Source organism: Protopterus annectens, chromosome 6.part0 (genome assembly GCF_019279795.1).
Source record: "Protopterus annectens isolate FY-2018-M chromosome 6.part0, PAN1.0, whole genome shotgun sequence".
NCBI lineage: Eukaryota > Metazoa > Chordata > Ceratodontiformes > Protopteridae > Protopterus > Protopterus annectens.
The window spans coordinates 644733796-644757168 of record NC_056737.1 but is presented as its reverse complement, the minus strand read 5'-3'; the positions used below and the strand labels follow the sequence as shown (position 1 = coordinate 644757168).

Genomic DNA, 23373 nt, shown 5'->3' with positions numbered 1-23373 from the left:
AATAAGAGCACTTGAACACTTAAGAGCAACAGAACAGCAAACTAAGGTAATAAAGAAGGTAAGAAGACAGTTACAGTAAGAGCAGCTGAATAAAGTATAAAAACATTTTTTTTTGTAGTGGAGAGGGAGGGAACAGAGCAAGATTAAGAGACTACAAGGGTTGTCCTTCCCAAATGCTCTGTCTGTACACTGTGGCTAGAGCTGAAGAGATGGGACTGGTAGGAGTGTCTGAAATCAAAATGTGATTTATTTATTTATTTATTTGCCGTTTGTTAACTGGATTGGTCCAGCTGAGTCTTCTGGCCCATTTTCAGTGGAGACCCGAGGAGAAAAGCTCCAGAAAATACAAGAAACTTTACAATAATAATTGCAGAATTAACTTAATACAGAAAAGTAACAGGGATTAACAATATTTACACAGTAGGGAAAATACAAAATAGGTGCATAAAAATGCCAAATAGATTCATAAAAATGACAGAATGATGACTACTATTTTTTTTGTTACACTGTACTTGAGATACAGCTGAAGATGCACATTTGAAAAATCGTGCTTGTACCGTTAGTATAGTAAGCATTCACCGGTTTCAAACCACTAATGGTTATTAAGTGAGGATGTGTGCATTTCGGATGAATCTTAATGAAAAGGAGGAGTAGTTACTTGTGCAGCACTTTGACAGGTTGTAAGTGGAGGTTGGAGGTTATGTGATGAGTCAGGTACTTGCTTTCATGGAGGATTATGGCATGGGCAGATTCTGGAGTTCAGGAGGTAGTTTTTAACTTCAGTTTTGAAGCAGGGGGAGCTGGGGATGTTACAGATGTTTATGGGTAGTCTGTTCCAGGCTAAGGAGACTGAGTGACTATAAAGGAGTTTGCCTGTGTTTTTGTGAGGTTTGTAAATATCGAGTAGGTTCTGGTCAGAGCTGCGAAGTGAGCGAGCTGGAGTATAATTAGATACAAGCACCCACCAAGAAGAGAAAACGCTGAGAGAAGAAAGGAGCCCCTTTTGAGATTTTAAGTATTTTTCCTCTGTTTATTTGCTAAGTTTTTCTGCATAGCTGCCTATTTTGAGCATTTTCTGGCTTGTTAAACTTGATTTCTGCATTAGTAACTGTATTTAGAGCACAACCTAGAGCTGTTTACTGAATTGTCTGTTTGCACTTATTTTTAAAATCGTTTTTTTCTCAAAACTTGCATTTTATCTGTCTTTGGCCTAGCACTCTTGTGTGGGGTCATTTACTGCACTGTTATAACTTGTTGATATACTTGTGAACCTCTTCTATCTCTGAAAAAACAAAAAAAAAAACAAAAAAATCTTGCTTTTTTCCCACTTTTCTGAGATTTAAAAAAGTTCAGTTACAGGCTTGCTGTTCTTGAACTGTTTGTAAGTTTCTGTGAGGCCATTTTTTGCTTGGGCTAAAGGGAAGTCTCTCTGTTGATCGGTGGCAGTGAAAAACATTGAGCAGCCTGCCTGCCCCTGTGGGAGTGGTTACTGACTTGAAACTGTAGTTTTATTGGCCATTTTGGGTCAATTCCAAAACTCCTTCATCTTCCTCTCTTAAAACCCTCTTTTGCGTGGTTTTGCGCGTTTTTGTGCATAGTGCAACAGCGGGCAACGCCACCTAATTGGGTTTAAACTATTCCTGGCTCCACAAATTCTGCTCTTCACTTTTTCCCGTAGAACTGCTCTATCTCTCAATTTAAACACCATATACTCATTCTAAGGCCCTTCACTGGTCCAATTAAGTAATCCTACAAGTTAGCACTATTAAACCATAAGCACTACTTACTCTTATACTCTCTATGATTACCCTGTCCTCTATTGGTCCGTCTTAAATTCAGTTTCCCTATATTACTCTAGCATGTCCAAAGGTCAGTCAATGGTTTCCTCTCCAGTCCAGCTGGTGAATCTGGGAATTTTGAGGCAATGTTACAACTGTGTCATGTACACGGACAACCCTCTCCTCCTCCAAACAGGTTCAAATATATGTGAAAGATGCAACTATTTAGCCAAACTGGAGGCTGAGCTCTCTCATCTCAAAACTGGTGTAACCAGTCAGGAGGAGAAGGTAACCTCACACAACACAATTCCAGTATCACATAGTCCCACCACATCAGCGAACCAAATACATAAATACACAAAAACATACTCGGAGGTTCTAAATAAAAATCTACCTAAGCAACAGAGACCTCCAAAGCAGACATCCAAGCAAACGCTACCTCAAAACAAAACACACACAACACATAACCCACAAAGTCAGTGTGCCAAGCAGCCACAGCCCTTAAGGCTGAATAACACACCTGATACTCTTGTAATAGGTGACTCTATTGTCAGACACACTGACGTCCCGCTCACCAGGCTGAATAAAGAGAAGGTCACGGTGAGCTGCCTGTCTGGTGCTAGGATCCGCCACATAACGGAAGCACTCAGGTCACTCCAAAGCAAATACAAATATGACTCAGTCATTGTACATGTTGGTGTGAATGACCTGAGACGTACCTCCCTGGACTACATGAAAAGAGACATAGAGGAGCTCTCTGATCATGTAGCCCAGACTGGTATGACCCTGACCTTGAGCAGCATCTTACCCTCACCTAGAATGATGCCACAGTACAAAGACAAAATGATCGATTTTAACAATTGGCTAAAATTTTGGTGTCATTCAAAGGGGAACAAGTGTCTGTCAGCCTGGGATGACATGCTCGACAAGCCACGTTGCTTCGCTAGGGACGTCTTGCACCTGTTACCACTGGGCTGTCGGATATTGGCAAAGGCTCTTGCCACCCCCATAGTGCCTTTTCTAGGCAAGGCTCAAAAGTCAAACCCACCCCCATAGACAGCACAAGGAACAAGAAACTAAGGTTAATGCTGCTAAACGCCAGAAGTCTTAACCTCAAGATGCCCGCACTCAAAGCTCTCCTCAGTATGGAGAACATCGATATCTGTGCAGTGACAGAAACCTGGTTCAAGGCTCCAGAGAGCACCCCAGCACTACCAGGCTATACCTCATATCATGCTTTTTGGCCCCAAAACCCGGACCGAACCACAAAAGGAGGGGGAGTTTCCATATTTATCAAGGATATCCACACCTTCAGGTTAGTGGCATTGCACGAAGTATTGGAGACCATCCATGTGCAGCTAACAGTGGGCAAGACTGCTTTTCAGTTTATAGCATCCTACAGACCACCCTCTCAGAGTCAGGAATCCCACTCGGCTTTCCTGAAAACATTGGAGAACATGAAGATCTCTCCGAACACCATTAATATTGGGCGACTTCAACTACCCAAACATTGACTGGGAGCATTACTCAAGTCCCAGCACCTTAGCCCAAAGGTTCCTGGAAATCATAAACTCAAATGCTATGGAACAACTAGTCACCACTCCCACAAGAGGGGACAACATACTAGACCTGATCATTACCAACATGGGGACTCTATGCTCCACACCAGAAGTATATCCCTCATTGGTAAGATCAGACCATAAATTAATTTCACTGGATGTGCACATCCCGACCCCACCCCCAGCCCAGAAAACCAAAGTGAAAAACTTCTCAAAAGCGAACTTCACTTCTCAAAACCGAAGTGGAATCCTTCAAGGCCCCAGGGCCAGTGGAAACTATGGCCCAAACTGCAGAATCCTATATAAACGCATTCTACGGACATCTCCAGGAATGCATGGATCATGCTATCCCAAACAAAACCAAGACCCAATCATCCAAAGGCAGGCGTCCAGTCTAGTGGACCCTTGCCATAAATAAACTGTACAACAGAAGGAGGAAGCTACTACATGATAGAGCAAAATCCCTAATAGGGAAGGCATCTCTGATCAGTACTAGCAAAAAATTACGATCCCTCATAAAATCTTCCAAGGCCAGCTTCAAGAGAAAAATTGCACAGGACACCAAAGACAATCATAAGGCTTTTTTCAGTTATGTTAGAAACCTGGGATGCAACTCCCAGACTTGTTCTGAGTTGATTCTAAACGAGAAAAAATACACTGAACCCACAGACATCGCCAATATCCTGGCAGACAGGTTCAGTGCAAACTTCTCCCCCCCCCAAAAGAGCAAGTATCTATCCCGGCAGAGGGCTGCCTCCCAAACATCTCTGATGCTCAGGTGAAGGCTGCCCTCTCCAAAGCAAAAAACACTGCTTCCATGGGACCAGATGGCGTCCCAGGTTGCGTCCTACATGAACTCCAAGAGGAACTAATCCCTCAAATAAAACAGCTATACAATCTCAGCCTCACTACAGGATATGTGCCCACAGAATGGCGTACAGCAACAGTGGTCCCACTCCACAAAGGTGGAGCCTCTACGGACCCTGGAAACTATCGCCCCATAAGCCTGACTAGCTTAGTCTGCAAGGCTATGGAGAGGATCATCATGGAGCTCATAAACAAAGACATTGGTGACCTACAGACACTAGACCCTACTCAGTTCGGCTTTGTCAAGGGCAGATCCTGCCTTTTGAACCTGGTTGACTTCTTTGAAACAGTCACCAAAGCCATAGATGAAGGGAAGGTAGTCCACACAGCCTATCTGGACCTTGCAAAGGCATTTGACACAATACCCCACTCGGGCATCATAGATAAGCTATCCAGCTTAAATATAAACCCCTATGTCACAAGATGGGTCACAAACTGGCTCAAAGACAGAACCCACAGAGTGAGAGTTGCTGGAGCCATGTCAGACTCGAAACTGGTCACAAGTGGCGTCCCACAGGGTTCTGTCCTGGGACCACTCTTGTTCGGTATATACTTTTCCGAGGTACAGGCAAACGTGGGAGGACTGTGGCTCACCAAGTTCGCAGACGACTGCAAACTGGACGCCATAATCAACTCTCCAGCTGACACAAACATCCTTCAAAAAGGTCTCACAGAGACAGATAACTGGTGCCAGCGCCATGGTTTAAAGCTAAATGCCAAAAAATGTATAGTCATACCCTTTGGCATAAACAATGTGCCCACAAATTACCACATAGGTGGAAACCCATTAAGTACAGAGAAAGTTATTTAGGGACCTGGGGACCCAAGTTGATAGCAATCTCTCCTTTGAAAACCACATTGCCAAAGTGGTTAGAAAGACCTTCTACATAGCCCACCTCATCACAAAGGGTTTCACATCTAGATCAAGAGAGGTAATCGTGCCCCTTTATTCATCCCTCATCAGGCCCATCATAGAATACGATGCCCCTTTTTGGATGTACCTTACCCGACACCTGCAGCAATTAGAAAGACCCCAAAAGTATCTCACCAAGAGGATCAAGGGTCTCAAACGGATGCCATATGCTGCTCGGTTAAAAAAACTCCAGCTCTACTCAGTTGCATACCACCTACTTAGAGGCGATCTATGCCTGACATACATGTCAAATCCAGAATTAATGGACATGCTCCACCTCAGTAAATCTAAATCCCTTAGAGCCACATGCTCGAGGGACTTGAACCTCAGCACAAAAATAAATAGAACTTGCTGGAGGGACAGGTTCATAACCCAGAGGCTCCCTTCGCTCTGGAATAGAATTCCAGTTCATGTGAGGCAGAGCACCTCACTGAATCTCTTCAAGAAGAATCTCGATAGGTGGATGGGGGATCGTAGGTTTGTCCCAGGGATTACTCCTGTGTCACTATTAGACAGAGGCACAGTAAACTAAACCTTAAAAAGGGCACAGTATACTCAAATCAAGGGGTGGCGTAAGCCATACAGAATCGGGCTAGGCTTATAATTGCCCCAGGGCAGATAGCCTAGTATGAACCTATGAACCTAAGTGAAGAGAGTGAGTAACAGGCTGAGGATTTGTTTAATAGGAAGTGAGTCAGCTGTAGCTGAGGGAGGAGAAAGAGCTGTGGAAATTCTATCCATTGGAGTTGTTTTAGGGAAAGACAGTGGTGAGTTTTGGATGGTAGATTAGTGGTGAATCTGGCTATGATGTTATAGGTTTGTTCCAGTTTGGACAGGACAGATGTCTGGATGTGTATAAGTATAGGGGAGGCATACAAAAGGGAAGGAAGGAGAAAGGCTTGAGCGAGAGCTGATCTAGTTTTAAGGGCTAGAATTTTTTTGTTTCAGTAGAAAAGGCCTGGTTTTTGGTTGTATTTTTTTTTTGATACTCTGCTATATATGAATGTCAAATTTTAGTTTGTCGTCTATTATTGTTCCAAGTAGTTTAGTGTTGAGATCAGGAGTGATTGGGGTTTGATTGAGAGAGAGAGAATTGTAAAAGTGGATTTGTGTTGCGAGAGGGGTTTGGGGAGGAAAAGTAAGAGCTTAGTCTTTTTGGGGTTAAGTATAAATTGATGTTTGTTTAGCCATTTTTTGACAGATGCAAACAATTGTGTTAAGGAGTGGAGATTAGGTATGCTGTCTCAGACAGAGATGATTGTAGAGTCGTTGGCGTATTGAATAATGGTAGAGGAAGTGCGGGAGGAGTGTAGATTGTTGGTGAAGATGTTGAAGAGAAGTGGCTCAAGGATTGAGCCTGGGGTACACCTGTTTGGATAGGAAGAAAAGGGGAACAGGCAAATTGCCACCCTGGAGTCTGTTAGTGAGATAGCTAGAGAACCAGAGAATATTGGGGGGGGGGGTTACGGTCTGTTAGTTTGGCAATGAGTTTAGAACAGGACACAGTATCGAAAACTTTGGAAAGGTCAAGAAAGAGGATACAAGACGGTTATTGTCCATGGCTTCAGCGAGTATGTGTGAAAAAGAGCAAGGCTGTGGAGGTGCTGTGATTGGGTCTAAAGCCATGCTGTGTAGAAGTTAGGAGGTTGCTATCAATTAGATGTTTAAGAAGCTGTTTGTGTATGTATTTTTCTAGTAGTTTGGAGACTGGACAGAGAATTGAGATGGGCCTGTAATTGGAAGGATCAGTGGAGTTACCTCTATGTTAACATCATTTGGGGAGTTAAGTGACAGCACCCAATTTGCAGTCATCTGCAAACTTGGTCAGCCACAGGCCCTTTGTCTTTGACTGGATCTCTGAGAAGTAGATGCCAAACAGCAGGGGTCCCAGTACAGATCCCCGGAGAAAACCACTAGTGACAGGTATGTGGTCGGAGGTGGTGGCGTCTATTTTGACCTTGTGGGTCCTATCTGTGAGCCAGTTGGCCACCCATCTGGTGAAATAGGGATTAACACCATGTTGTGTTAGCTTTTTGATGATGCCAGAGTGGGGGATTGTATCAGAGACATTGGCCAGGTCAAGGTAAGCTGTATGTACTGACTTTCCCTCATCCAGGGCCTTAGTTCCAGTCTCAAAGAAGTCAACTAGGTTCAGTAGGCAAGATCTGCCCCCTGACGAATCCGAATTGGGTGGGGTTCAGTGATTAGAGATTGCCTATGTCTTTGTTTATGAGATCGATAATAATACGCTCCATGGTTTTGCAGATCAGACTTGTCAAGCTAATGGGGCAAAATTTTCCCAGGTCAGTAGTGGCACCACCTTTGCCTTGCTTTTAAACCCTACTTCTGATCTTTATTCTGCATGTAATATTTTCACAAATTTCATTTGTTTCTATGTAATTTGCTCCTTTCCCTTTTCTACATATCCCATTTCTACTTCTTGTATCTCCTTTATAGTACTCAGTACTTCAAGTACAATTGGTTTAGATTTTGATTTCCATTGTCTAGTAATTGCTTTTTTGGCAGTCAGTAGAATTAAGCTTAACTAGGCCTTACTATGTCTTAGCAGTTGAGATCCTGTGTCCCAGCTCAAAATAATTATTTCTTTAGTTATAGCCGTTTACTTCCCCAGTATTTCTGACATGTACTCTGTAAGGAATTTTTAAAATCTGCTAACTCATTACACTCTCAGAAAACATGTTCTCAGTTACCTCTTTCTTCCCCATCACACCTCCAACATGTGCTATTTGCCTGAAAAAAAGTCTTTGAAGTCTGCTTGGGGTGTAAAAATACATATGCAAGCATTTCCCTAGCAAAATTCCTAAACCTTTATTTGTTGCATACTTTGGAGCCATGCATACATCTTCCCATCGACCCCTTGTAAATTTCTTTTCATGTCTTTCTTCAGTCTTTTTTTAATCTCCTCTGATTAATTCCTGTCGTTATGCAATATTTTATATGCCCTACTTACTTATCCCTTTTTTTAACTGTACCTTTGTCTAGTATGCAGTTCCAAGGTTATTTAGCATTCCACAGTAAAGTCCCTCCAAGCTTTTTGCAGATCTCTGGCTTCATTTTAAATGTCTCTGTCGATCTCCTTGCTACCATCTGTTCTGGTAGTCACAGCTCTCCCTGTGAAGAAATACTTTTGCAGATCCAGGAAGTAGATGGTCCCTACGATCTGCTGTCTGTGTTCTATCCTCTCCTTTATGTTTCATCACAACACCTTCACATTGCTGTGTCATGACCTTGTGCACCCATATCATAGCTTCTATCTCTTCTGGTGTATCATAAGAAGATCTTTAGTTCTTCTAGTCTCTTATTGTATCTTTTTCCCCCTTCATCCCATGCACCATTTTTATGGCTTTCCTCTAGCCTTCTTACTGCAGTTTCTTTTTTATGACCTCCAGAACTGCACACGGTATTCAAAATATGCTGTGACTAAGACCCAGTAGTGCAGGAGCATTACCTCATTATATCCACAGTCTGTTCCCTGAATGTTGTGCCCCAACATTCTGGACTGCTGCAACTGACCTCTTACTCTGCTCCCAGTAATATAGTTAATGTGTGATCAGTACCTACACATCCTTCTTCCTGGGTTTGCCTTCATTTCTATTTCTCTTGGTAATGCATCACACCAAAGTAAGCTTTGCCATAGGTTTAGTTCTTTGAATTTATCTGCACTGAACCTCAACTACTACCCCACTTTATCGGCCTTTCCAAAGCCACCCATAGACCCTTCTTCTCAGCGTCTATTTCTACAAGTAAGTTTGTGTCATCATCTCTGACGTTGAGTCTGTTTTCTGCTTCATTGGATATGTCTGAAACAAACATACTGAACATTGCAGGACTTGGGACCAACCTTGTAGTACTCCACTAGTAATTTTCCTTGCTGTTGTCCCTGTCCCTTTTTCCACAAACCCTTGCATTCTAACAGTCAGCCATTCACCAGCAGTGCAGTTAATTGGTCTGTTCATCTATCTGACACTGTGATGTAAAAGGACAGAACTATTGTCACCCAGATGATCCAAGTTCAAATAGCAGCTCAGGTACTGGAAGAGATAGCTGGGGACTGTGTGAGTGAGTGGCCAATGTTGGCTCACTTACCCCATCTTGGTGTGGTGGTTTAAGTCAGCCAACTGCAATGATGCAAGTAGAAGCCTGCAGTGTACCAAAAATGTCCAGGACCAGGGATGTGGGCTTTGCCATCCCAAGCCAGTGATGGTAGCTGTCATTAGCATGTGGGTGGATGTGCATCAACACTCACTCACTCACAATCACTCAATCTCTATCACTCACTCACACTGAGAGAGTGCAGGAGGGCTCATGTCAGCCACCAAAGCTAACGTTAATAGAAATGTCCTCATTGCCAGAATACTGATAGATCTACAAAGTGCCTCCATGGCTGCTTTGATTATAGCTTGCCTGTCTTTGGTGGGAAGGGGTTAGCATGTGTTTGAGTGCTCAATCCCATTTAGAATTCATAGGAGGTGTAGCTACCTTGGGAACTCTTTGTGGGATCGTGTCAGTTGTGGAAGCCCGGGCCGGTACTGGGCATGCTCAGTGGTGGTAGAGTCTTAAAGTACATAAAAAAAACATTGCTTAGGATAGATGGCTCTTCTCTCCATTTCTTGGTTCTTGTCACTGGAAGGAACCAATGGGCCAGTACGGCTGTTATTTTCCAAGGGAGTCTGATGGTCAACAGTGGAGAGAAAAGAAATAATGAACTTCCAATTGAATTAATAGAAAGAATGTGCTAGTGGAGAGAGTAGAGTCTAATGGTCATGAATGGAGGAAAAATAAATAATGAAGGGTCATCAGTATTTTCAAATGACAAAGTTTGTTGAATACAGATACCAGAGTTGTCATATGCCCTCAGCAGTTTTGTTATTTAAGATGTCAGGTTGTTTCCTTAGAGCTAATCTTCCTTGTCTCCTATTTGACCTTACTGACTCTAGCTCTTGTCCAGTGTTTAGTTTGTGTGCTGACTTACCAGCTTAATGACATAAAGGGGTGAAGCTTTGACTATGATGCTGGGAACCCAAGTTCGATTTGGGGCTTGTGGGTGCCTACAGATGCTGTTGTGGGAAGAGAGGAGTGAGTACACATAGCCTGCTCACCTCTCTTCTGAGGGATGGCAAGCAATAGCACACTGATGTGGTCAAGCCAATCGTTGTGGTCCAGTTGGGGACCAGGGCTCTGAACAACAGCCAGACCAGGCTAGACATTAAGGCAGGCTTTTGATGGCATCGTCTTGTTAGAAGCAGAATGGTAATGTTACTAGGCCATGCTACAGGAAAAGCAGAGGCCTGTTCATTGTATCTCATTTCGTAGAAGGAGGGTATAGCCTCATGTTCAGTAAAAGTTCACCTAATCTGTGGGTAACATTGTGACACTGTGGTCCTTGTCTCCCTCTCCCTTGCTACTCACTTTTTCAGTTTCCTAGGTGGCCGGGATTCCTGCCACAAAGGTTACAGTCAGACTGTCACGGATTAATACATGAATTTGGGATGAGGTGGATCCTTTGGGGAGGGGGTAACATATCACCACAGAAGCTCATCTGACCATAGTAATTTTCACCCAGGATTTAAAAAAAGTATGAGCTAACCCATGCATTGTCAGTGTTTAAAGGCATTTGTATACTCTAAGTACATGTGCTTCTCCTCTGTGGAGCTGCAGAATGTGCCCTTCAAGATGCAGCACCTAGAAAATGTAAGTAAGAGTGGGATAACATCAACTTCAGGATTGAATAGGGGCAGATAACAACATCGGCCTATCCAAGGCAATGGATGCAAAAAGAAGGCAAGAATAGAGAGAGAAAGGAAAATGAGAAAAGATAAGATGAAAATGGACAGACCAAACAGCCTAGGTAGTCATTCTCTGCACTCTCCCCTCCTACTGCTGTTCTCACGCTGCCTTCTCTCATCACAGCATGGCACCCTTCCCTTGCTTTCCTTTGTGAAGAATGAAGCAGAGTATTTATTTATTTAGTTATTTATTTTTTTATTTGCATTTGTTTACCGGGATGTTCCACGGGTCCAAAATGAGCCCATTTTCAGTGGAGTCCTAGGGAGAAAAACTCCACATTAACAAGCACATACAGTACAAGAGTCACAGTGGCATACACAAAGGTAAACATGTCAATATCATAAACTTCAGATAACATAGTAAGTATAATAACTTGTGAATAAAAGTTCTGCAAGAACATCAATAGAGATAGATATAGCAGTAAATACATCGGTGTACATCAGTCACATCAATTTTATATGGCTATCAAGTAGGTATTGCCACACAGTAAGCATGGGTGGTATTTCTTTGAGTAGACATACTAGTAGGTAGAAGAGTTTGACTTGACAGAGAGTAAGTCATTACAGGCAGTAGTAGTGGTAAATTGGGGAATCCGGTATTGAGAGGTGCAATGTTGGCACATGTGCAGTGCCGTAGAGTGGAAAGGTGTTGCAGTACAGACATTTTGAAAGAAGAAGCATTCCTAGTAGTCCGTTTTGGTAATGGGAGGGCGTTCCACTGTTTGGCAACCGAGAAAGACTATAGCATCTGGCCAACTGGAAGGTTTGTTATTTCTGCTTTCAGGATTAGTTGGTTCTCACATCTGAGAGGCCTACTTGGATGGTAGAGAGTAAAGGGCTAGGCAGTGTAAGGGTTTGAAGATAATTTTGTGTGCTGCTGTTAATTCTAAGTATGTAAGGTAATGTGGGAGTTCGAGACAGTTCACTAAGTGTAAGGAGGAGCAGTGATGGGAGGAGTATTTGGCATTAGTTGTGAACGTGGTTATTTTGTTGTAACAAGTCTCAAGCTTGGATTTCAGAGAAGACTGAATATTAGTAAGCAGCAGAGCACCGTATGTGAGAGAAGGTTGAAGGCAGGTTGAGGCGAGGGTTTGTTTTGTGGAGCTGTTAAGGAAATATGTATGTGTATAGAGGATACCCAGTTTTTGATGATTTTTTTTATTTTATTCTGCACATATAGGTCAAATGTCAGGTTTTTGTCTAAGATAACACCTAGTAGTTTTGTATGAGAGGCAACCTCAGTAATTGTTTTGCTTTGCAAGTGTATAGTGATCTCAGTATTGTTTAGGGGAGCGGTTTTCGAATAATACGAGTTTGGTTTTGTTAGGCTTAAGGGCAAGATGGTTTTTAGCCCTCCAAGTTTCCGTAGATGTAAAGGCATTTTGGGTAATTTGCTGAAGTTCAGATATGGAGATGGCAGAGCAGATGAAGCTGAGTCATCTGCATATTGTATGAAAGAACCTTGACTAAGTGCAGAGTGAAAGTTGTTGATGAAAATACTTTAAAGAAGAGGCCCTAGTATGGAGTAATGAGCCTTGGGGAACCCCTGTAGATGTGTTAAGGAATGGAGAAAGAGACTGCTGCCATTTGGTAGCTTGTTGTCTATTTGTTAGGTAATTAGAGAACCAAATTAGGGATAGGGGAGAGATGCCTAGTTTAGAGAGTTGTGTAAGAAGTAGAGGGTGGGAGACTGTATCAAAGGCCTTAGAGAGGTCAAGAAAGAGTGAGGATACAATTTTACCTGCATCTCGAACTCTGTTAACTGTGTCCATGAAGGATATAAGAGCTGTTGTAGTACTGTGGCCTGACCTGAACCCATGCTGAGTGGGAGAAAGGATTTGGTTATGAGGAAGAAAGTTTAGAAGTAAAATGTGAATACATTTTTACACCATCTTAGAGATGGGAGAGAATAGCAATAGGATGGAAACTGGAAATGTCACTGCTGTTGCCACCTTTGTGAAGAGGAAAAATATATGCTTTTTTCCAGATGCTAGGAACATAGGACTCTTGGATAAATCTATTAAGAAGTATACTAATAGGGTAGGCAATGGCTTCAGCTGACATTTGAAGGTATTCAGAAGGGGTCTATATCATATATTCAAAATTCCAAAATGTCGAACACCATATGTTCGAACTTGGAATTTCGAATATTGAAATCATCGAACGCTCAGAATAGCGAATTTTTTCCCAGGGAAGAAAATTTGCTGTTCCGAGAAACATACACCCAACACAAGCACACCAAAATAAATAAACCACACACATACATTTAACAAAACCCAACCCCACACTAAACCACACATTCTTTACTAACTATCCACTTACCTTAATCCGCACCCTAACCCTAAGGTCCGTAACTATCGCACACATACCCTACAAATCTATACACAAACAAACTAATTAATACACACACATGCAGTTAACAAAACACAACCCTACACTACACAATCCATACATTACTAACTATCCACTTACCTTAACCCGCACCCTAACCCTAAGGTCCGTAACTCTCACACCACAGTGGAGGAAATAGTGAAGCCACTGAACGGCCCACCAAAATCTTGCCCTAGGTAAGATTTCGATGTTCTGGGGCTTTGCTATTTTCGTCATTCGATATTTTGGGTTCAATGTTTTCACATTCGGTGTTGTACCTCTTCAGAATTTGGATATAAACCCTTCAGAAGGTAAGTTGATAGGAGCATTAGTGCCGGGTTTGAGCTTGAGAGGTAATATTATTATAGAATAGGTATAGGAGATAAAGAAAAGCTGGATGGAGAGGGGGTAGTGATGTTTGTGAAGATTGATTTTGGAGGTGTAGTTAGGATTGCAGTTAGCTTCAGGAAAGGAAGCGGTGAGATTAGTTCTAGCGTTGATAAATTTTGAGTAGAAAAGGGTGGCTATTTCAGTAGGTGTTTTGCCAGGATGTGGACAGGGGTTGTTCTTTGAACCTGGATTTAGCAGAGATCTAATGGAATTCCAGAATTTCTTTGGGTTTTGTTTAGCATGTACATGTGCTTATTCTTGATCTTCCAAGATCTCTCCTGCCTTTGCTTAGCCTGGACAGATTTGTTGCTACTCTGTTTGCTTTACACCTAAAAACGAACTTTTTTACCTTTGACCTCTTCTTCCAGTTCCTTTTTGATTGGCACCTTTGCTGTCTTCACCAGTTCTGGTGGATTTCTGCTAGCATCCTTACACTATGCCTCCTCTATCACCCATTGTCTTCTTTCCACAATTTTTTGTTTTGTATTTTGGAATAGAGTGGTGGGCGTAATAAAGAAGCTGGGAAATAGGAGTAGGATAATGCTTATAGGAGACATGATTCGGTCAGTAGTTGAGGGAGAGACCAGGATCTCCAGGTGTAGGAGAAGGAGTCGACTGAGGTCTTGGGCCATGGGGTAGTTACTTATCTGGTGCATGACTATACTAGAAATGGAAAAATTGTGGAGGTCTGCATAACAAAGGCAGGGAGAGTAATTAAAATCCAGGTGAAGATGCTGTTAGCCGACACTGATTATGCCATTTTATGGTTTACAGGGAGGAAGTGCATAAACACAAAGTGAAAAAGGATGGTGTGGGATTTTAGGACGGGGAGTTGTACTGAGCTGGAGAAAAGACTCAAACAATTAAAGACTGGGAAGCAAATTAAAGAAATAAGCAAGCTATCACAGTACATTTGTGACAGACTTCTCAGGGTTATGGACAAGGGATTGAGGGGCAAGCAAAAAGAGGAAGGGGCATTGTAACTGCATACATGTGTAAGACATGGGATAAGGTGGACCAAGGAGGAATGGTGGATGCATGCTGTGGTGCATGCAGGCACTGATGTCCTGTCAGAGAAGGTAGCCAGCAGGCACGAAACAGCAATAGGGAGTTGTCTAAGCGATTCCAGGATAAGGGCATTCCATGTACCTCATGAATGTGATGGCTACAATTCTTCATATCCAAGTCCTCAAAAAGTTTTTTTTTTTTTTTTTTTTTTTTTTTTTTGGAAACGTCATTATTACAATATTGTCATTGTTGTGTTGCAAGTTTTCTTTGACAAATGCATGTCAAGAACAAAATTTACTTGCTGTTATAGAGACGGGAAGGAAAATATTTAAATGGTTCTTGATGCACTGTAGCTGTAATGTACGTTTATTACTTGCTAACAAAGTATACATTATAAAGTCCTGTTTTTTTTTTTTTCTTCTTCTTGTCAGGAGCCTTATTCCTGTCCCATTACAGCTGACTACATTAGAAGAAGCTAAAGCATTTATAAGCTTAGATCGCCAACGGAACATGACTTTGTACTCCAGTGCCTCTGTTCTTGGCTTGTTTACCTCTAAAATGAGTGAAGGTATAGTACTTAAATTGTATTAAAGACTACTTTTTGCATCCTGAGTGCACAGAGACACAGACACACACAATGCATTGTTAGATCTGACCTATTTCGTTTACTTGCTCGGTTGTGTACTGTTTCGCCCTTATTGTTCTCTAACTAGTTCATTCTGTCAGCTTTCTTTGGATCTTCCTCACTGCCCTACACATTTAAAGTCCAACGTAGTTTTGGTGTTAACATCCATATTCACTGACTATACATACACAAACAACTTTTTCATTAAAGAAATCACAACAGCTTGGCTATTCACAAGTGTGTAGACAGCACTGAGGTGAAAGCATGAAACTTTTTAAACCTCAGAATACATTTTTTTCTAATTGCTAACAAAATATTCCACTTGGCTACTGTGGCGCAAGCAACAGTTTTGGAGCCCATGTCTGTTGTGTGTATAATTGTGTATAACGCAGAAGGTTATAATCAGGTCTGCAATGTAACCATGTTATTAAAAAATTTCTCCAAAGCCAACTTCATGCTTCTTAAGATAGAAGTAGCGAACTTCATGACACCCATGCAGATGGACAATAGAGTTACGACTGCTGAATCCTACACAAATGCACTCTATAAGCACTTACACGACTGCATGGATCATGCTATCCCAAACAGAACCAAGATGCTGTTCTCCAAATAAAGGAAGCCAATCTGGTGGTCCCCTGCCTTAAACAAACTCTACAACAGAAGGAAGAAACTGTTGCAAAAGAGAGTAAAATCCCATGAGTGGAGGAGCTCCCTTGTCAGCCTCAGTAAGTAGCTGAGATCCCTTATAAGATCCTGCAAAGCTAGCTACGAAAATAAAATTGCCACTGATTCTAAGGGCAACCACAAAGCATTCTATAGCTATGTCAAGAATCTCAGTGGCAACACCCAGATCTGCTCTGAGTTACAGCACAACAGCACGAAAATTACATAACCAACTGATATTGCCAGCATCCTGGCAGATAGGTTCAGTGCTAACTTTACCCCCCTCTCACCCCCTAAATGGCCCATATCTATACAGGAAGAATGCAGAGTCCCTGTAATCACATCTATGCAGGTAAAAGCTGCACTCTGTAAAACCAAAAACACAGCATCTATGGGACTGGACAACATCCCAGGCTGCGTTTTACACGAATTTCAGAACGAACTGGCTCCCCACCTAAGCACCATGTTCAGTCATAGTCTCAGGTCAGGCTTTGTGCCCACTGAATGGTGCACAGCAACAGTTATCCCACTCCACAAAGGGGGAGCCACCAGTGATCCTGTGAGCTATCTCCCTATTAGCCTGATGAGCCTGGTCTGCAAGGCCATGGAACGTATCATCATGGAAGTCATAAACAAAGACATTGGTAACCTCCAAACTCTGGACCCCACCCAATTCGGGTTTGTGAAAGGCAAATCATGCCTTCTGAACCTGATCGACTTCTTTGAGGCAGTCACCAAAGCCGTAGATGAGGGTAAGGAGGTTCACACAGCCTATCTTGACCTCGCTAAGGCTTTCAACACCATCCCCCATTTTGGAATTGTATCTAAACTCACTAAACTAGGTATAAATCCCTACATCAAAAGATGGGTTGCCAACTGGCTTACTGATAGAACCCACAGTGTAAAAGTTGCACACTCCAAATGTGACTTCAAACCAGTGACAAGTGGAGTACCACAGAGTTCAGTCCCAGGACCTCTTCTTTTTGGTATCTACTTCTCTGAAGTACAGGCCAACACAGAAGGCCTCTGGCTAACAAAGTTCACAGATAACTGCAAAGTAAGAGCCATAGTCGAGTCCCCAAATGGTGTGGACATCCTACAGAAGGGCCTCACTGAGACAGATGCCTGGTGTCAGAGGCATGGCCTCAACTCAGTACCAAAAAATGCATTGTCATCCCCTTTGGTAAAAACTTTTTACCCATGAACTACTACATAAACGGCAGTCTACTTAATGCCGAATTTGTGATAAGAGACCTTGGGACCCAGGTGGACAGTAGTCTCTCCTTTGAGAATCACATTGCCACAGTTGTCAGGAAATCATTCTCTATGGCACACCATCACAAAAGGGTTCTCATCCAGGAAAAAGAGGTCTTTGTTCCCCTCTACTCGGCATTCATTAGACCCATTATAGAGTACAACGCCCCTTTTGGAATGTACCTCGCAAGACATCTGCAGAGCTGTAAAACCCACAGAAGTACCTCACAAAGAGGATTACTGGCCTCAAACAGATGCCCTACACTGACCATCTCAAAAAATTCCAGCTGTACTCTGTAGCATATCGCCTACTCCGAGGAGATCTCTGCCTAACATATAAAGCTATGTTAAACCCAGAGCTGTTGGACATGCTACACCTAAAGAAATCCCAGTCCCTCCGAGCTACATGCTCTAGGGACCTAAACCTTGTCACCACAATAAACAGAACATGTTGGAGGGATAGATTCTTTTCTCAGAGACTTCCTATACTCTGGAGCAAGCTACCCATCTATGTCAAGCAAAGTTCCTCATTAGCACTCTTCAAGAAAAATCTTGATGAGTGGATGGGAAATAGGAAATACACCTCGGGGATCACTTCTGTGCCTCTGCTCGACAGGGGCACAGGAAATTAACTTTTTTGTGTGGTGTAAGCCAGGGAACCTTGTTGGCTAGGCTGATTTAGGCCCTTGGGCCGATAGCCTAGTACCTATCTATGAACCTAAAAAATTCACCTTGAGAACAAAGCAAATGCCTGATGTGTAGTGCATGGTGTTTTATCTACTCCATATTCTACCAGTAACAGAAAAAAAAGCTCAAACTGTTTTACCAACTTTGAAAGTCAGTAAAGCACTTTTAGCAAGTGTTGTCACATAGGAAGCAAGTAAATATCATTGGAAGAAAAATTAGGATATTTTATATATGTTGCTCTAACTTAGTAAAAGAGTTAATTACAGACTGACATCAGTAAATTTCTGTGACCAGAATGAAAATATATGACAAGATATTTGGGGACTGTTGAGTGAAACCTGACCATAACAGCTTTTAGGAATTGTCACACACCTGTGGAACTGCTGTCACTGTCAGGTGTTGCACTACAGAAGCATTTTTACATTTTTTTTTCCAGTTTTGGAGTGAAGTCATGGTGCTCCGTGCACTGCAAAGAACTTCACATCATCCCATGTGGTCAGCATAACAGTACATCTGAGGTTAGAAGAAACTGTATCTTTAAGTAGCTGGAGTCCCTGGCAAAAATGATATTTCTTGACTCATTCATAGGAATGTGCCTGAATGAAAAGTGAAAAGTAATTAATTTTCCCTTTTATTGGAGTTGCAGTAGTAAAGTGACTAGTTTGAGTGCAAGGAGCATTTACTTTTTAAATACTTTGTAGAGTCTGAAATAGTGCAAAATTGTTGATTTATATTCAAAAACTTGTAAGAGTTTACTAGAAGCAGTAACACTGAATTCTTTGGCATAGTGTTGTAAAGAATCTAACCTTCCAGTATAAGCAGAAGTTGGATATGTTTGAACGTATTTAACTGTTCTCTCTCAGTTATACTGTAAGAAATAATAAGAAGCTGTATTTGGAAACATCATCAAATTCAGTAGAAGAAAAAAGCCTTGCTGCAGCTAGGTATTTGAAGATAAGTATAGTGGTTTTGGTCAGTAACTCTCAATCTGCAGACAACTGAAAATCTGGGCAAATGCTCATAAAAAGTAGGTACACATGACCAAAACTGTGGACATATATGGTTAGATACAATTTACATTCTGAATAATATACAACTCCTCCCACTTCCAGTAGGATTGCGTGGGATACTACTCAAATGTGAGTTTAAAATACAGGGAGGAAGTGAATCAAAAAGCTAAGCATATTATTATTATTATGGCATGACTGTTGTCTTATTTCTTTTTCTATGGTGTCCCAATGAGAAAATCAACACAAATAATACAAAATGATAACTTAAATTTAATAAAAATGGTGCATCAGGAGATGCAGGAAAAAGTAGAAATGATACAAAACTGCAGCACAAAAATTAACCAAAATGTCACACCCTGAGGTTGATGAAAGATACCTAAATGTAGAAGAATAATGTGTAAGTTACATACCAAAAAAACGCTGTAAAACAGCAAGAATTATATTCATGGCAGATACAAAATATTTACAAGATAATGTGTATGATGACAAATAAGGATTAGGAACAATGAGCTTGGCAGTTCCTAGATAACCAATATGGTAAAGTAGCAGTATCCAGTAACAGAAATTAACCAAAGTGCCAGTTAAAACATGCGATTTAACAGTATTCATGAAAGCAATATTAATTTGTTTTAGAGATAAAACATTAACTTTTCCAGACCAGTAATCAAGGAGCCTCAATCCTCATCACTGACACCATCGATGAACGGCCACTAGGAGCAAAAATGGATGTACACAGCATTTTTAGATGCAGCTGTCTGCACCAAGCACAATTTCCCTTAAGAGTGCACAGGGAGCACGCTCCAGACCTGGGGGTGGGTCTCTGTCTATCTCCAGGCCCCAAACAAGACTCCACACTGACCACTTTGTAGCTGTGTGTCCCTGTTCCAAGTAGCTAGCACACACACACACACACACACACTTACACACACCTGGGAAATGCTGGCCCAACTTTACCAGCTGTGCTACCTCTGCCCAGACAATAAAGTAATTATGCTGCCACTAGTCAGCTACTCTAAAGCTCTTACAAGGGTACCCAATTATACTGATTAAAATGATTACTAATGCAAATTGTAGAGTTTGATCAATGCAGCAAGGCTTTCAGGAGTGGCCACAGTGTCACTAAAATTAAAATGAGCATAAGTACTCTTAACAATGTTAAAAGTATTCTCTAAAAGACCAGCCACAATGAAAAGTATAGAAATGTTGTTCTTCTTTCGGCTTTTCCCGGTTAGTGGTCGCCACAGCAGAACTCTGGTCCACTAATGATTGGCAGTAGATTTTTTTACGGTGCCGAGGTGCCAGCTCGATGCCCAACCTTCAGCGAAGGCACGCCCATTCTCGCATGTCTTTCAAACACCACTCGACCGTGAGGAGAATGAAAGGTATAGAAATATTTAATACTAAATAATAGAAAACATGAGAATACTGAATATCTAGTTACAATAAACACTAAAGTTTCAATCACAGGAGATACAAAAAAGAAAAACAGTTGGCTAAATTCACACAGATGCAGAAAAACAATATTTAACTAATCTCGCCATATTTTCCTGACTGTCTAAAGAATTACTGTTCCCTGGTTACTTACTAAAGCAAGGCAAGATGAAGTGTGTTGAGTTGCTTATTACAGCAAGGCAAGATGAGGTGTGTTTAGTTGCTTATTACAGCAAGGCAAGATGAGGTGTGTGGTTGTGTGAGGTATCTGTGAGAGATCTTTCCTGTCAGGTTCCGAAAAACAAAGTTCTGCTGAGAGAGTTCTGTGATATCTCTCACTAATATCTGAAGAATCATTTCAGTGCTGTGTATAGAATGACATCACACCTGGTCACTTGACTCTGGTATAATACACACGCAGAGCTTTCCTAAGATGTGTTGCAGCATCTGAAATCTATAAAACAATTTCAAAAACTTCCACCCTTCCAGGATAGCAATTAATTCACCCCTAAGGACAATACACTAATATTCCTTGTTTTGGTTTTCTCAGACATTTTTTTCTCTGGCTGCAGTCAGACCCGTAAGATAAATTATTTTTGGCCGTAACCAACCCAATTAATTTTCAACCTATTTTTCAAAATTAGCTGGGCTGAGATTAACCTTTTTCCTTCCAGAATTCTCTGTTAAAGCATATACATTTAATCCGTTATAATAATACTGTCTGACATAGATGTATATCTTTTTTCTGTCCAGCTGTACCCACTGTGGATCCATTTTTAACACAAGCAACTTTACAGATACAATTTTAACATAAGCATGTATAAAAATCAGTGTGATAGTCAAATGACATAAAATTCTTTACAAAACTCCAGCTAGCTATGCTGGCATATGTAAAACATGCACTGCCCTACTCTCTCCCTGGTACAGATGGCACTACTTCATATCATCACATCTCTCCCCCTTTGAAGACTCAAGCTAGTTTTTCAAGTGACCCTGAAAAAACATTGTTTGAGAGAAATGGGCCTGTCTGGAAACACATTAACCTATACCCTGTCTTGAGAGCCCATCTGCATTGGCATTGCTGACCCTACTACAGTGCTGTACTGTCATGTCATATGCCTGCAATCCTAGGTGCTACTTTCATAACTTGGCATGTTGCTGGCTGACACGATGTAGCCATGTTAAGGGATTGTGGTCTGTAACCACAGTGAATTTCTTTTCATACAGATAGGGCTGAACTTTCTGCAGTGCCCATACTTTGGCTAGACATTCTTTCTCTACAACTGCATAACATTCCTCCCTGGGTTGGAGTCTACAGTTGAGATATACAGCTTGGTGCTCTTCTCCCTGTGAGGAAACCTGACTGAATACAGCCCCCAAAACATGGTTTGAAGCATCCATCTGCACAACAAATTCTTTGCTGTAAATTGGACTGACTAACACAGGGAGGTTTTCCAAAGCCCCTTTAAGCTTTTGTAATGCCTGCAGCTTATTGTGTCTGACAGGAATGAGCACTATAACCTGCTGTCCCACAGCATACTCAAGAATTCCTGTCATACCAGACCTTTTTCGGCTGTTGGATTCCTGCCAGGTTTTCCTGGGCCAAGCTCAAGAGCTCCCTAAGCCTTGTTCTGAGGTTTAGGACATATGCCACAATAGACTGCTTATGGGATTCACACACACACCCTCCCACTCATCACAAGTCAAATCTAAGGGCCCCCTCACTCATTGCCCATACAGCAACTCAAAGGGTGAAACACCTGTGGATTCCTGGGGTACCTGTCTTTATGCAAACAGCAGATGGGGCAAATATTGTCCCACTGTCTCTTAAAGCGATCTGCAAATGCCCATAGCATGGTCTTTAGTGTAGAGTTTAACCTCTTCACAAAGCTATTAGTCTGGGGGTGGTGTTTAAGTGCTTCACTCCAGAGTGCTTCCACAGACAAGCCAGCAGGTCTGACATGAAATTGGCACCTCTGTCAGTCAGTCTGTTTTTTTCAGGAAACGTACCCTGCTGAAAATCTCTAACAAAGCATTTGCCGCCTTCTCTGCCTCTATGAAGAACAGAGCCATCACCTCAGGGTATCTAGTAGCATAATATAATAATGTTGACCATCTCTAAGCAATTTATTATAATGTATTTATTTTTACTGAAAGATACACAGTATAGTCTGCTTAAACTGGATTTACATTATTCTTTTGTTTTTGATTTGTACCATATCGTACACTGCTGCTCTCATTTTATCCAGGAATCATATTTGTTTGCCAGGACTAAAATGCTTTACATATTGAACAAAAAAAATTGCCAAGTTGTTGTATCAAAGTAGGTGTCAGTATACATTTAGTTCATCTTGTTTTTTCCTATCCCTTTTTGTAAGAAATACTTTTATTACTATATTACTATACTTTTTCTGAAATTATATGCAATAAATTGTCTTTTGCTCAGGCTATAGCTGACAATGGCTGCACCAGACTTTGAAATCTACCAGCTACCTGCCACACATGACCTACACACACACGCGCGCACACACTAATTTCATGGCTCAAAATACTGCTTGTACATATATCGGATATATCATAAATTGTCCCTCCCATGCACATGTTGCATCAACCTTAAATTCCAGAATCTCCTGGTAATGCCAACTCTGATGGTTAGCTGCATTGCAAATAAAAATATGACCATTATCAATTACATGTTGCTTAGAAGTTCTTGCACATCAGTGCAGCACATACCTGTCAGTTATACTGATTTACTCTGTATTTTCTGAAGTATAAAAATCTTAGGCGGTAAATGTTTTTAAGCCAAACTATGATAAATACAAACCAGCTGAATATTTTTTCTTTGACTCTGCTCTTGTTTATAAAACTTTTAAGCTGAACTATGATGAATACAAGCTACACTAAATACATTTTCTGTTTAGATGTTAGGTTGTCGAACGACGCACAGATACATAATGCATCTGACAGTAGATCAGAAGGGACTCCAAACAGTGAGTCGCAAAGGTAGTAAT

General features: G+C 41.5%; 1 protein-coding gene across 1 annotated transcript in view; it reads left to right on the top strand.

Annotated features, from left to right (window-relative positions):
* The window catches only part of TXNDC16 (thioredoxin domain containing 16), a 1725832-nt gene that overhangs the window by 997833 nt on the left and 704626 nt on the right, over positions 1-23373 (top strand). Inside the window, exon 13 of the mRNA XM_044073553.1 lies at positions 15124-15260. Coding sequence (XP_043929488.1) covers positions 15124-15260 — 137 coding nt within the window. The remainder of the gene's footprint in view (positions 1-15123; positions 15261-23373) is intronic.